This window comes from Caretta caretta, chromosome 5 (genome assembly GCF_965140235.1).
Source record: "Caretta caretta isolate rCarCar2 chromosome 5, rCarCar1.hap1, whole genome shotgun sequence".
NCBI classification, from domain to species: Eukaryota; Metazoa; Chordata; order Testudines; family Cheloniidae; genus Caretta; species Caretta caretta.
In genome coordinates, this window is record NC_134210.1 from 90,302,761 (window position 1) to 90,318,865 (window position 16,105).

The 16,105-nt window shown below is 41.8% G+C and overlaps 1 protein-coding gene across 6 annotated transcripts in view; it reads left to right on the forward strand.

Annotated features, from left to right (window-relative positions):
• The window catches only part of FANCC (FA complementation group C), a 151,623-nt gene extending 137,366 nt beyond the window's left edge, over nt 1-14,257 (forward strand). For all 6 annotated transcript variants that reach the window (XM_048850183.1, XM_075128651.1, XM_048850185.2 and 3 more), the window contains 2 exons: nt 1,335-1,535; nt 13,922-14,257. In XM_048850183.1, the coding sequence (XP_048706140.1) occupies nt 1,335-1,535; nt 13,922-14,065 (345 nt within the window). In that variant the 3' untranslated portion in view covers nt 14,066-14,257. The remainder of the gene's footprint in view (nt 1-1,334; nt 1,536-13,921) is intronic.
• The last annotated feature ends 1,848 nt before the right edge of the window (nt 14,258-16,105 follow it).

The window sequence follows — 16,105 nt, forward strand, 5'->3', positions numbered from 1 at the left end:
GGGAATGAGAACACAGAGAAAAAAGAATGTGAAGACTGATAGGTACGGGAGCCTGTAGTCATTTCAGCAGAGAGGAGGAAGAAGAGGACTTTGTAGCACCTGGTTATGGGAAAGAGAGACTGAAACACTGCAACCAGACACACATTAACAGATGCAGCACTAGGTGGAAGCTGAAATCATAACATCTGCTTTGAATATCATGGAGTAGTGGGGCACGATTTAAAATCCAAAATATTTTTACCATTAAAAAGGTTTAGATATATTGTAGCCACTCTTCCTTATTGATTCAGCTCAGGAGTCGTTGAATGGGGGAATCAGTGCAGGTGTAGTGAAATGGGAAGGAGTAAGATTCAGGTGCCCTTGTTTGGAGGCAATCCAATCTCAATGGAACAATAACATTTCATTATGTCTCATAAACTTTTATTGTGGTCTCATTAGTGCCATGTAGCATCCCTAGTGTAACCTGGGACAGACTTCAATGAGAAATTACCTTTCGAGAAAAGCAAACTCTTTCAAGCTAGCATATATAGAAATGTTAATGTGAAAAAATCAATAAGTGCTAGGAACCAAATAGCGAAAACTAAAAGGAACTCAAGAACACTTGGGGGGCTGGTGTCCTACTTCCCTGAGTCCTAGGTGGTATGTTTTGCTTTTGTCCTTATGTTTCCTGTTTTTTATGTAATGAACAGTATTATTACAATGAAATATGTTTTTAATAGCTGCTTATGATGAACTAACAACTTCTATTATGTAGACACCAAAATCGTCGTCCTCTGTTTTGACAATACATTTATATTGGCTGCTCCAAGAGGCAAACAAAATAAACATGTTGCAAGTAATACAGGAAGAAGCCAAAACCCGTTGTTCTTATCAGAACGTTTTATCAGTTGAGGTCAGATTGCATGGGGGTTTAATTGATTTGTAGCTGCAATATTGAAGTGAGCCTTCAAGGAGCCTTCTGTTCTTTTTCCCACAATGTAAAAATCTGACTGCATTCTACTGAGGGATTTTCTCCATTTCCTTTCATGACAAAAAAGGTCAAAACTTGGCTCGATGCCTTGGCTGCTTAGTTTTCAAGACCAAAGAAAGTAAAGAATTTTCCATTTTGTCCATTTATGTTTGTGTGAACCAGCGTAAGCAAAATGTGCCTCCCCCTTCCTTCCCTGTTCTCTACAGTGCCTCTTAAACTCAAGCTCTTGACATATTTTTACGATTTCTTCCAAGGATTCAGATGTCTGTTAGTGAACAAATCTCAAAAAAAACAACAAAAAAACTCCATAAACACAATTTTTATTCTTCTCCGATCCTTTATCTTTTGAAATTGTTCCTTACAGGTAGAAGCTCGAGCAGTGTATGATCGTTTGATGATGCTCTTCAGCTGTACAACCCTCTCTATCACAGATCTGCAGGCTGCAGCTAGCACTAAAACAGATAAAAGGCAACCTTGCACCAAACACCTTGTCAGGCATCTTCTTCTTAGTTTTCTGCTCTTTTCTTCGGGTGGACACAAGATTGCCCAAGAGTTTATTTCGCATGTAAGTGTTTCCATGTTTTTCAACAAGCTTTTTCTTTTGTATTATTCACATGTTGAAAATTTCTCCTTCTTACGAAAAAGCTGATCACAGAGAATTAAAGAAAATCATGCTAACCTAAATAAGAACAGCTAAAATATCCTCTTCCTTGACAGTGCTTCCACAGGGTCCCATTGGAGAAGTCGTTGCCTATAGAGCCACAGAAATGTTTTGAGTAGTAGCTAACAGTACAGGGGTGTATGTAGTTTCCTCACACCTTACATTCTATAGATTTAGACCATGTTTACCCTACCACTTACGTCGGCAAAACTTATGTTGCTCAGGGGTGTGAAAAAATACACCCCTGAACGACCTAAGTTTCGCTGGCATAAAGTGGTAGTGTGCACAGCACTATGTCGCCAGGAGAGCTTCTCCCACTGACATAGCTGCCACCACTCATTGTGGGTGGTTTAATTATGTCAACAGGAGAGCTCTCTCTCCCTTCAGCGTGGATCAGCTACATGAAAGATCTTACAGCTGCATCAGTTCAGCTGTGTTGCTGTAGCTCTCTAGTATACACATAGCCTAAGAGTGTATACGCTTTGCCCTCCCAGGCATCAATCACTTCCCACTCTGTTTAGCAGCTGGAGTGGTTATGGAACCATCCACTGCCCATTTTCCTGTAATTAGTGCTAGCACTGAATAGGTGGAGGGAATTGGCATTTTAGGGAGACCAGAGAGGAGAATGTTTTAGAAGCTGAGATAAGATATAATGAGACCCTGAATGAAAGAGTTAGCTATGGGGATGGAAAGAAAAGAACGTGTGGTGAAGATGTTGAGGAGGGAAAAGTGACAGAATCTGGCTGTGACTTGCTAGTTGGGGGCAAAAGACAGGGAGGAATTGCAGGCATGAGTGATGGGGTGGGGTAATAATGGTGTCAATAGCCATAGAGAATGGGGGAAGGAGAGAAGATAATATGGCTAAGACTCAACTCCTTTGGTGAAATCTTGGCTCCACTGAAGTCAATGGGAGCTTTACTCTTCGAGTGATTGTCCATGTGGGTACCATTTCTGATTACATGTGCCACAGTGCATGTGAGATCAGATTCTTTTGGCCAGCAGTGTCCCTTGTGTCTGTGTCCTGGATGCCCTTCGGCCCCCCCATCCCCTCCAAAGACATAAAGGGCAGAGTAGGCCTAACTGTCCTTCAGTTTCTTCTAACCACCTGTGGCTGCGAGATGGAACATTTGGTAGTGTATCTTGCCCACTGTGTGATTTAAATCTCTTTATATAAATAATCAGTATATTAGTTTAGGTAAGAGAGTTAGTTTTCTGATTATTTTTATACCCACAGGCTTAAAAAAAGATTTATTAGTGTTAGGGACTTCTTCGGTACCAGAAACTAGGCCTCTGTGGCTGAAGTAATGTTCCAGGGTTCAAAGCTTGCTCCTTTTTGTGAAGCACTTATTATGCTGAACAATGGACACTTGACCTGGCCTCAATTTGTCATGCCTTTTTTAGAAGAACTCAGAAGGTGAGAGAGTTTTCCATAAACTCTTCTTTCCAGATCATTCAATGAGTGTTCTCCGATCCGGAGGGAAAAGGCTCTCTACCAAATCTGAACAGACTTAATTCCTGGTGAGGTGATTTCCCGCGTTCCTGTAAACTGTGGCTCAATTTTGAGCTCTTTGGCTCACTAGACATGGGAGGCAACAACAACTGAGACAGGCAGAGCAGCTAAATCCTCCTCCAGAGCCAAGATGTAGGTGACTCACTTCACTGCCTATGAAAATGAGACACATGTGACCAGGTGTTAGACTTGTCTTAAGCTCCACTTTGGAATTGGATTAACCAAAACTGCACAAAGGCACTCTCAGTGCGAAATAAGAGTGTCCACACGGAGTTTGTGTGAAATAGTTATTTCACTTTAAATTCACACACTAGTTCTTTTGCCCTAACTTCCCTGTGAATTACTTGCGTAGACAAGCCCTTAGAGTTGGTCAACAAAGGCGTACAGTTCCAAGCGCTTCCTACCCCTGCCTTCCTATCCCATCCCTCTTTAGGGACCATTCTCATGAGACATTGTTGAAACAGCAGGTGGACTACCTTCTGCAATGTAGAGCAGTGGGGGAGGTGCCTTTAGAGTTCAGGGGCAAGAGGTTCTTCTCCCATTATTTTCTAGTCTGAAAAAGAAAGGGAGTTGATGCCCTGTCTTGGACCTTCAATGCTTGGATTACTTTCATTCATTGCTTCAGGTTTTCAGGATGATAACTTCAGCCTCTATAATCAAGACTGTTTTGTGACTCTCAACCTTCAGGATGCCTATTTTCACCTTTCCATATATCCAGCTCACAAGAAATACCTTAGATTCTTAGTATGAGAGATTTGCTACCAGTATTGCGTCCCACCCTTCGGGCTTTCTGTAGCACTGAGGGTTTCCACCAAGTGTAGCTGGCTGTTGTGGCAGCTTACATGAGATGGCAAGGTATCCAGGTTTACATACCTCTAACTTGACGATTGGTTTATCCGAGGGAAATCACCTCACCAGACAACCAGCTCAATCCATGTAATCCAAAGGCCATTTGCTACTCTGGCCCTCAAAATCAAGCAGAGAAAAATCTAGTTTTGCTCCAATTCAAAGCATAGAGTTCATAGGAGCCATGTTGGATTCAAGGTCATTGAAGGCTTATCACCTATAAAAAAATATTTCAAACTTTATTGAACCTTGTCAACCACCAACAGGCTTACCCAAAGACACAAGCAAGAATGTGTTTCACTCTTCTGGGTCATATGACTTCCTGGACTTAGATGATGTAGTTCCAATATAAACTAAACTGGGCACTAGTTAGACTCTCAGGCATCATATTGTAGCTGATGACTTCTTACTACAGGAGAAGGAGACACCAAGGAAGAGGAAATGCAGAGCCATGATACTAAGCTGAGACAACTCCTAAACAAGTGCCAGGAGTGGAATAGTAGGCTGAATGCAGGTAAGATGAAGCTGAGGAGAACGGAGGTCCCCTAAATCAGACATCTGTTGACTTAAGGGAATCTGGCCAGACCTTGGAAAACTGTGAGCTATTGAGGAAATGCCAAGACCAAAGGATTTGAAGGGAATCTAGCAATTTATAGGAATAGCCAGCTATCTTTCCAGATTCTGCACACACCTATCAGAAGCCTGTGAGAGCCTTTGAGACCGTTAAACCCAGTGATGCAGCATACAGATAGAGACCCAAGAACAGGCATTTTTTTTAAAACTAAAGAAATGATAAGTGATGCATCAGTCCTATAATACTACAAATCTGTGGAGCATCTAGAGCTACAGTATGATGCCTCAGAAGGAGGCCTAGGAGCAACACTAATGCAATGCCCATAGCTTTTGCTACTAAGAGCCCTACCAGACACAGAAAGTGGATATGTTCAGATAAAAAAGGAACTACACGTTGTGCTCTGTGGAATGGAATGATTCCTTCAGGTTACTTGTTGGCACAAGATGGACATGCAGTCTGATTATATTAGAAAGCATCATGAAGAACCCACAGCTGAGTGCACCCAAGCAGCTACAATGCATGTTACAGGAACTTCAGCTCTATGACATGAAGATAATGATCTGCCCAGGAAAGTCACGAGTGGTGGCAGGTACACTGAGCAGTGGGCATACCTTTCAGAGTACTACACACAGAGAGTGTATCAACATGCTACAGAACCTTTCCATCTCTGATAGAGGTTCCAGACAATCCAACGGAGCACTGACCAGGATGGGGTGCCACAGGCAGTAACACAATTCATAGTTCAGGGATAGCTAGATCAAAGAGAGCAAGTGCCATAGGAGGTGACCCCCTACTGCTATGTGAGGGATGAGTTATGTCTGCAAGATGAGGCCGAGGCCAAGACAAGGGCTTAGAAAGAGCCTCTGCAGCTACCAGATGGCCTAATGTAGAAGAAACAATGTTTAAGAGCAATACAGAGGACCAATAGGATACCACCTAACAGAAAGGAGGCAGAAACAGGGTGTGGAACCAAGTCCCCTATCAACTGGGATAATTTAAACAAGAAATAGAGTATTTTGAAAACCAGCACACTTGAAGGAATATTATGTCTAAAACGCTGCCACAGACTGGTAAAGACCATCTCCCTAGGGTGGGCTATGCGTTAGCAAGTCAGCAAATGCTTGCACAAAAGATATAACAACAAATGTTTAAAAGGAAAAATGTAACAACCTACCTAGAACTGAGAGGGAGGGAGCACAGGTTGCAGGCGGGAAGAATTTGGAGGACATACCAGAAAGCCAGTCTGTGTGCCTATGGCTGGAATGCTAGCTGGAGTTGCAGAACCTCTGTAAATAGTTCTGTTGATAAAGACCCAATTTTGTTTGTAAGAGTCCTCTTATGAAACAAAGACCTTTCAGGAACACCCTAAGGGTGAGGCTATCACTTTTCAAAGACTATTGTATTTAACTAGATAAGATCCTGCTACAAGTTAGCCAGGTTTGCTCCACCTGTGTGCATTACAGGCCATTCCAGCTGGGCTCAGGCAGCCTTTTACTTCCTGAAGAGGCATCCCTATTACATCCCTTTTGCAAAAGGAAATCATGCTTCACCAGTATATTAGAATTCTTTGAGGGACTCAGCAAAAGTGATCCAGTTGATATAGTAAAAAGAAAAGGAGTACTTGTGGCACCTTAGAGACTAACAAATTTATTTGAGCATAAGCTTTCGTGAGCTACAGCTCACTTCATCGGATGAATTCAGTGGAAAATACAGTGGGAGGAGACTTATATACACAGAGAACATGGAATAATGGGTGTTACCATACACACTGTAACGAGAGTGATCAGGTAAGGTGAGCTATTGTCAGCAAGAGAGCCGGGGGGAAAAAACCTTTTGTAGTGATAATCAAGGTGGGCCATTTCCAGCAGTTGACAAGAAATGTGTGAGGAACAGGGAGGGGAGAGGGGGCATAAACATGGGGAAATAGTTTTACTTTGTGTAATGACACATCCACTCCCAGTCTTTATTCAAGCCTAAGTTAATTGTATCCAGTTTGCAAATTAATTCCAATTCAGCAGTCTCTCATTGGAGTCTTTTTTGAAGTTTTTTTTGTTGAAGAATTGCCACTTTTAGGTCTGTAATCGAGTGACCAAAGAGATTGAAGTGTTCTCCGACTGGTTTTTGAACGTTATAATTCTTGGCGTCTGATTTGTGTCCATTTATTCTTTTATGTAGAGACTGTCCAGTTTGGCCAATGTACATGGCAGAGGGGCATTGCTGGCACATGATGGCATATATCACATTGGTAGATGTGCAGATGAACGAGCCTCTGATAGCATGGCTGATGTGATTAGGCGCTATGATGGTGTCTCCTGAATAGATATGTGGACACAGTTGGCAAGGGGCTTTGTGGCAAGGATAGGTTCCTAGGTTAGTGGTTCTGTTTTGTGGTGTGTGGTTGCTGGTGAGTATTTGCTCCAGGTTGGGGGCTGTCTGTAAGCCAGGACTGGCCTGTCTCCCAAGATCTGTGAGAATGATGGGTCGTCCTTCAGGATAGGTTGTAGATCCTTGATGATGCGTTGGAGAGGTTTTAGTTGGGGGCCGAAGGTGATGGCTAGTGGCGTTCTGTTATTTTCTTTGTTGGGCCTGTCCTGTAAGTAGGTAACTTCTGGGTACTCTTCTGGCTCTGTCCATCTGTTTCTTCACTTCAGCAGGTGGGTATTGTAGTTGTAAGAACGCTTGATAGAGATCTTGTAGGTGTTTGTCTCTGTCTGAGGGGTTGGAGCAAATGCGGTTGTATCTTAGAGCTTGGCTGTAGACAATGGATCATGTGGTGTGGTCTGGATGAAAGCTGGATGCATGTAGGTAAGTATAGCAGTCAGTAGGTTTTTGGTAAAGGGTGGTGTTTATGTGACCATCGCTTATTAGCACCGTAGTGTCCAGGAAGTGGATCTCTTGTGTGGACTGGTCCAGGCTGAGGTTTCTGGTGGGATGGAAATTGTTGAAATCATGGTGGAATCAAGATGTCATCAATGTAGCGCTCTCCTGCTGGTAATAGCTCACCTTACCTGATCTCTCTCGTTACAGTGTGTACGGGAACACCCATTGTTACATGTTCTCTGTGTATATAAAATCTCCCGCCACTGTATTTTTTACTGCATGCATCTGATGAAGTGAGCTGTAGTTCACGAAAGCTTATGCTCAAATAAATTTGTTAGTCTCTAAGGTGCCACAAATGCTCCTTTTGTTTTTGCGGATACAGACTAACACAGCTGCTACTCTGAAACCAGTTGATATAGTGTACTTGACTTTCAGAAAGCCTTTGACTCGGGTTTCTTTCCCATGGGTCCAGATGATGAAGATGTCATCAATGTAGCACAAGTAGAGTTGGGGCATTAGGGCACGAGAGCTGAGGAAGAGTTGTTCAAAGTCAGCCATAAAAATGTTGGCATACTGTGGGGCCATGCGGGTACCCTTAGCAGTGCCGCTGATTTGAAGGTATACATTGTCCCCAGATGTGAAATAGTTATGGGTGAGGACAAAGTCACAAAGTTCAGCCACCAGGTTTGCCGTGACATTATTGGGGATACTGTTCCTGATTGCTTGTAGTCCATCTTTGTGTGGAATGTTGGTGTAGAGGGCTCCTACATCCATAGTGGCCAGGATGGTGTTTTCAGGAAGATCACCGATGGATTGTAGTTTCCTCAGGAAGTCAGTGGTACTCGAAGATAGCTGGGAGTGCTGGTAGCGTAGGGCCTGAGGAGGGAGTCTACATAGCCAGACAATCCTGCTGTCAGGATGCCAATACCTGAGATGATGGGGCGTCCAGGATTTCCAGGTTTATGGATCTTGGGTAGCAGATAGAATACCCCTGGTCGGGGTTCTAGGGGTGTGTCTGTGTGGATTTGTTCTTGTGCTTTTTCAGGGAGTTTCTTGAGCAAATGGTGTAGTTTCTTTTGGTAACCCTCAGTGGGATCAGAGGGTAATGGCTTGTAGAAAGTGGTGTTGGAGAGCTGCCTAGCAGCCTCTTGTTCATATTTCGACCTATTCATGATGATGACAGCACCTCCTTTGTCAGCCTTTTTGATTATGATGTCAGAGTTGTTTCTGAGGCTGTGGATGGGATTGTGTTCTTCACGGCTGAGGTTATGGGGCAAGTGATACTGCTTTCCACAATTTCAGCCCGTGCACGTCGGCGGAAGCACTCTATGTAGAAGTCCAGTCTGTTGTTTCAACCTTCAGGAGGAGTCCACCCAGAATCCTTCTTTTTGTAGTCTTGGTAGGAAGGTCTCTGTGGGTTAGTATGTTGTTCAGAGGTGTGTTGGAAATATTCCTTGAGTTGGAGATGTCGAAAATAGGATTCTAGGTCACCACAGAACTGCATCATGTTCGTGGGGGTGGAGGGGCAGAAGGAGAGGCCCCGAGATAGGACAGATTGTTCTGCTGGGCTAAGAGTATAGTTGGATAGATTAACAATATTGCTGGGTGGGTTAAGGGAACCACTGTTGTGGCCCCTTGTGGCATGTAGTAGTTTAGATAGTTTAGTGTCCTTTTTCTTTTGTAGAGAAGCAAAGTGTGTGTGTGTTGTAAATGGCTTGTCTAGTTTTTGTAAAGTCCAGCCACAAGGAAGTTTGTGTGGAAGGTTGTTTTTTTTATGAGAGTATCCAGTTTTGAGAGCTCATTCTCAATCTTTCCCTGTTTGATGTAGAGGATGTTGATCAGGTGGTTCCATAGTTTCTTTGAGAGTGTGTGGCACAAGCTGTCAGCATAGTCTGTGTGGTATGAAGATTGTAATGGATTTTTTACCTTCAGTCCTTTTGGTATGATGTCCATCTGTTTGCATTTGGAAAGGAAGATGATGTCTGTCTGTATCTGTACGAGTTTTTTCATGAAGTTGATAAATTTCCACTCCATGCAGCTAAATTCAGTGCCTTGCATAATGACAGGTTTCAGAGTAGCAGCCGTGTTAGTCTGTATCCGCAAAAAGAAAAGGAGTACTTGTGGCACCTTAGAGACTAACAAATTTATTTGAGCATAAGCTTTCATGAGCTACAGCTTACTTCATCAGATGCATTCAGTGGAAAATACTGTGGGGGGAGACTTATATACACAGAGAACATGGAATAATGGGTGTTACCATACACACTGTAACGAGAGTGATCAGGTAAGGTGAGCTATCACCAGCAGGAGAGCAGGGCGGAAAAAACCTTTTGTAGTGATAATCAAGGTGGGCCATTTCCAGCAGTTGACAAGAACGTGTGAGGAACAGTGGGGGCGGGAAATAAACATGGGGAAATAGTTTTACTTTGTGTAATGACACATCCACTCCCAGTCTTTATTCAAGCCTAAGTTAATTGTATCCAGTTTGCAAATTAATTCCAATTCAGCAGTCTCTCATTGGAGTCTGTTTTTGAAGTTTTTTTTGTTGAAGAGTTTGATGGTGGGATGGAAATTGTTGAAATCATGGTGGAATTCCTCAAGGGCCAGTTGGAGAACGCTTCAATCTCTTTGGTCACTCGATTACAGACCTAAAAGTGGCAATTCTTCAACAAAAAAACTTCAAAAACAGACTCTAACGAGAGACTGCTGGAAATGGCCCACCTTGATTATCATTACAAAGGTTTTTTCCCCCCGCTCTCCTGCTGGTAATAGCTCACCCTATCTGATCTCTCTCGTTACAGTGTGTATGGTAACACCCATTGTTAAATGTTCTCTGTGTATATAAAATCTCCTGCCACTGTATTTTTTACTGCATGCATCTGATGAAGTGAGCTGTAGTTCACGAAAGCTTATGCTCAAATAAATTTGTTAGTCTCTAAGGTGCAACAAATACTCCTTTTGTTTTTGCGGATACAGACTAACACAGCTGCTACTCTGAAACCAGTTGATATAGTGTACTTGACTTTCAGAAAGCCTTTGACTAGGTCCCACACCAAACGCTCTTAAGCAAAGTAAACAGTTATGGGATAAGAGGGAAGGGTCCCCTCATGGTTCAGTAAGTGGTTAAAAGATAGGAAACAAAGTAGGAATAAATGGTCAGTTTTCATAGCAGAGAGAGTTGGGTCCCCCAAAGGCCTATACTGGGACTTGTGGTGTTCAACATATTTATAAATGACCTTGAAAAGGGAGTGAACAGTGAGGTGCCAAAATATCCATATGATCAAAATTACTCAAGACAGTTAAGTCCAAAACTGACTGTGAAGAGTTACCCAGTTTTATGAGATCCCTTTGTAAGTGGGCAACAAAATGGCAGATGAAATTCAATGTGGATAAATACAAAGTGATGCACACTGGAAAACATAATCTCAACTATACATACAAAATGATGGGGTCTAAATAAGCTATTGTCACTCAAGAAAGAGATTTTGGAGTCATCGTGGATAGTTCTCTGAAAAATATCTACTCAATTTTCAGTGGCAGTCAAAAAAACTAACAGGATGTTAGGAGCCATTTGGAAAAAGATAGAAAATAGAAAGAAAATATCATAATGCCACTATATAAATCCACCGTACATCCACACTTTGAATACTGCATGTGGTTCTGGTTGCCCCATCTCAAAAAAGATATATTAGAATTGGCAAAAGTACAGAGAAAGGCAACAAAAATTATTCGGGGTCTGGAACAGCTTCCATATGAGGAGAGATTATAAAGACTAGACTGTTCATCTTAGAAAAGAGACGACTAAGTAGGGATATGATAGAGGTCTATAAAATCATGAATGATGTGGAGAAAGCAAATAAGGAAGTGTTAAGTGTTAAGGAAATTCACATGACAGAAGAACCAAAGGTCACCCAATGAAATTATTAGACAGCAAGTTTAAAACAAACATAAGTACTTCTTCACACAATACACAGTCAACCCGTGGAACTCATTGTGGAACTCATGTTGTGAAGGCCAAAAGTATAACTGCATTCAAAAAAGAATTAGATAAATTCAAGGAGGATAGGTCCATCAATGGCAATTAGAAAAGATGCTCTGGGTGTCCCTAACCCTCTAACTGCCAGAAGCTGGGACTGGATGGCAGAAGATGGATTACTTGAAAATTGCCTGTTCTGTTCATTCCCTCTGAAATATCTGGCACTGGCCACTGTTGGAGTCTGGGCTAGGTGCACCATTGGTCTGATTCAGTAATGACCCTTCTTATGTTCTTAGAAATTTGGAGGACGCTACATAGTGATCTGTCCGCATGTTCTCCCAAGACTATTTCTTAGTTGAGACTTGCATATTGGATGCTTGCTTTGGTAGAGCTGTCCTGCAGTCCTCATTTAAATAGGACTCGTACCATCCACCTCCAAGCCAGGAGGTACTAGTCACCAGTAGTGGGATCTATGTGGACAAATAATTGAAGAAGAACAGTTACTTATCTTACAGAGATAAGACAGACACTGTAGCATCATTTTGAATTGGAATATTTCACTTTTGGGCATTAATTTTTTTTGACAAAAATATCAGTATGTTCTTTGGAAAACAAGTTACTTATCTTAAATTAACTGTGGTTCATTGAGATATATTGTCCACATGACTCCCATGACGCACTCTCCTTCCCCATTTGTATGGAGTCTTATAGCTCTGGAATTCTCTATTGGCAAAGGAACTGAGGGACAGTTGGACCCACTCTGCCCTTTATGCCCTTGGATGGAGGACGCATATGAGAACATCCAGGGCATGAGCATGGCCTCAGTGGATACTGGTGGTCAAAATAATCTGATTGTTGCACACGTGGAAAATGTGTGCACCAGCACAAGGATCCATTCTGAGATCTGCGTTTATATAATCCTACACTTGCAGAAGAATGGACAAGATGACCTAATTCAATTAGTCCTTCCCATTATTAACTAATCTCTTTCTAAATTAGTGTGGAACACAGATATAATAGTCCATATTTAAATACTCCAACTCTTAAGTCCCGTGATTAAATAATACTCATTTCAGCAAGGAGTGCTGGACACAGTTCTCTATGGAGCCCAGTGGTAGGTAAAAGTTTTGCTACATAGTAATATAAGGTTATCCTTGTATTGGGGACTGAATATACCTTAACAGCATCTTGAGTCCATTTTAACCCAGCAACAGGGGACTTATCTTCAGTTCTGAATTTTGATTCTCATATTGTACAGTCGAAAGACTACCAAGAAAACCCAGTATTCTTTAATTTTTTTTTTCTCTTACGTAGAGTTGTTTGCTGGGAACTGTTAAATAATTGTCATGTTTCACCCCAGAAGTGACTGCATTTCACTGATGGATGAACCAATTTGCAGACATAATAGACACCATGAAGTGCTTTGGGATCCTTTTAAGATTAATACATAAAGTGCTACATAAATGTTAGATTATTATTATATTGTTCTTTAGCTACTACATTTGTTACATATATTTATAGGTCATGTTGTACAATAAGAAGTCAAACCCTCTGATACAAGCAGGCCAGGACTTCACATCATTATTTTGCTTTAGCACTTTGTCTGGAAATTCTTCCTCTCAGTGGAAAAGTACTGTACTCCTTTTATCTTTTATAAGGCCTGTAACACATGAGAAAATTCATTTTGCAGTGAATGGAACTAGAACATTATTGTTGTTGATTATGCCTTTTAGCTGCTGTTAGTTGGAATAAACAAATATAACATTACTTTCTTTAAGCACTGCTAGGATATGTTAGAAATCTTGGGTGTATTACAGAAAATGACTGTTGATTATTCATTAACATAAAAATGATGTATTTTAAAGTTGTTTGAAAGCATACATAACTTTTCATTTGGGTCTGTTTATTTTCCAAGTCTTAGGTGCTTTCTTCCCTTTATAGACCAGTGAAACCCTTTAACAGGCTGCAGCACCTTATTGTGCTATAACAACCCTTTATTAAAAGACTGAAGACAAGATCCATGGTCCTGTTGAACCAGTAGCACAAAAAGAATTTAAAGTTGCCTTAAGGCAACAGCTTAGAATTCCCCTAGTGCAAGGGAGTCCTGAGCTAGCATAGGGGAAGCTATGCCAGCCCCTCCTACATTTTCCCCTCCTGGCATAGGGAACTTTCCAGGATGGGCTGAGGACATATGAGAAGCAGGAGTTGGAACCAGAGTGGGATGCAGAGTGTGGAGCAGCCCTCAGGGATCAGCAGCTGGATGGATGGAATAAAACTCCTCCCTGGTGCACTACGTGCTGGTCTGTTGCACTTTGAGATCTAGTCCCTGGGCTTTATTTCCTTCCTTCCTTTCTTCCTTCCTTTCTCAGAGGGGAATTTATTTTCATGCTTTATGGAATTTAGTTGCTTTTCAGATGACACCAATGACTAAATGGGGGAGGGTTGTGGGGAGTTAGAAGAAAACAACATGTAGCACATAGTACACAGCTATAAATGATTGCACTTGGAGTAATAAATCTAAATTAAATGATTTCCTCTTTTCCTCCATTCTGTTTTTCCTTCAGGTGATTCTGGCAAGCAATACAACCAATGAAGTTTTTGGCCTTCTTATACGTACTGCCTACAGATTTAACCAACTTGGATTAAAAAACCAAAGGGCTGTGAAGCTGGTGAATGAACTTCTTCAAGAATTAAGATTTATGGATTAGTTTTGTATTGTTGTCCAAATCAACCCAGTGACTAGACCAGCTAATCAGATCTTTTCTACGGTAAAGTGTGAAAGGGAACTCATTTTTTTTTTTATTTATATTCCTCTTTCCCCATGTGTGAAAACAGAAAATGTTTGGAAATGTCATTCTGTTAGAATATAGCAGTAATCTTTAAAGATGGTTGAAAATGTTGTTCGTAGTGTTTTATTTTACAAGGGACCTGTGTCATCTAAACACTGTTTATTCACAGCCTCGTTGCCCACATTATGTCCTAGTTGTGGTCTAGATTTTCTGTAAATTCTTAGTCCAGGAAATGCAGCAGTTAGAGGCGGAAACAAAAGCTATAATAATAGGAAGAGGCCTTTCCTTCTGTAAAATAATTACTGATAAATCAAAACTACTGTTTGAATGTTACAAGGAAGAGATGAAGTTCAGAAAAATTATGTTATTTACTAGTCGGTTATTTCTAGCTGTTTGGTAGTAATTTAACAATTTGATCCTGGAATTCTGCTTTGGTGAAAATCTAAGCCTGATCACAAACAAGTGATCATTAATGGTTCCTTCTGAATATGTGCTTCCCTGAAATACAATTTCATGAAATTGAAAGACAAATCAACTCCTTAAATTCTTATAAGTGATTTTACAAAATGAAACTCATCTCAGGTTTAGTATATGGCATTCATCAGAAAGTGTATTCTTCAAGGTAATGTTCTCTATCGTTTGTACCACAGTACTTTTAGCAATGTCAAGAATACCGCAGAGAGGATTCGGTGCAGACTGTAAATTGATCTCGCTTTAATGCTGGAGATTCTCTATATCAGGAAGAAATTTTTTACCCCATATTAGTTAAAGGAGGACAAGCACAATATAGGGTTAAGGAAAGTTGTTTCAGATTTAAAGGGAAAATTTTCAGAGGACCACATAATGGGTGCACCTCTAAATTCCCACATTTCTGTATACAGACAGGTACACAATGAAGTAAAGTACACAAATTGCTATTTGCCTGTAATGACAGGGGTATAAGGAGGGATTGTAGCCCATCCACTGTGCCATCTTTTGAAAATGATCCAAAAGTTTGTGAAACTATTATACCTACCATTATCTGGAAGAAAAAAAAAATGTGGGTAGCATCTGGTGAAGGAGGGTGCTACTATATTCAGTCTTTTGTTGTCATATGTTGTCTAGTTTCAAAATCTGTACTTTATGTGCAGTGTGTGTTTATATTTGTGTGTGTGTGTGTGTGTGTGTGCACATGTGCTGCAGTTAACCTGATTATCACAGTTTTGTGAGTATCATGTTTCTTCCATAGCAGAACTAAAACTGTTCACCTAGTATCCTGTTGCTCTAGATGGAGTAGGGAGGTTTGCTGAAATACAGTTTAGGAATTTCTTACATTAATACCTATGGTAAATCATAAAAGAAAGAGTTACAGAGGTTACAAAGGGTATGTAAGACTAGAACATAAGCCTGCCTATATTAGATCGACCTACAGCCACTGCAGTAATTACTGTGGTGGTGCATGTCCACACTACCCTCCTTGGGTCGGTGGTGCACATCCTCACCAGGAACGCTTCCACTGACCTAAGAGGGACAGTGTGGGGAGCTGAAAACCCAGTCTCTCAGCTTCACTGGCAGCTCCTCAGGTCCCCAATGGGCTGTCATCCCCCTCTGCTCCCCATTCCCTACCAGGAGCAGGAGGGAAGCCACCCGAGGCTTCTCACCTCACTTGGAGTGTGGGGGAAGCCGCCCAGGGCGTCTTGCCTCCCTGTTCCCCACCGGGAGTCGGCAGGAAGCCACCCAGGGCTTCTAAGCCCTGGAGAGCAGGGTGCAGCTGCCCTGGCTTCTCAACCCTGTTCCCTAAAAGGTGCCAGGCTGCCTGGCTCCCAGTGGCGGAGCAGGAGGCAACCAGGCTTCTCGCCCCGGCTCCCAGCTGGGAGCAAGGTCCAGCCACTCTGCACTCCAAGAGAGCGGGGGCACAGCTGGGCTCTAGCTGCCCGGCTTTCTTTTCAATTTCACGGCCTCTGCCATGAAATTGACAAG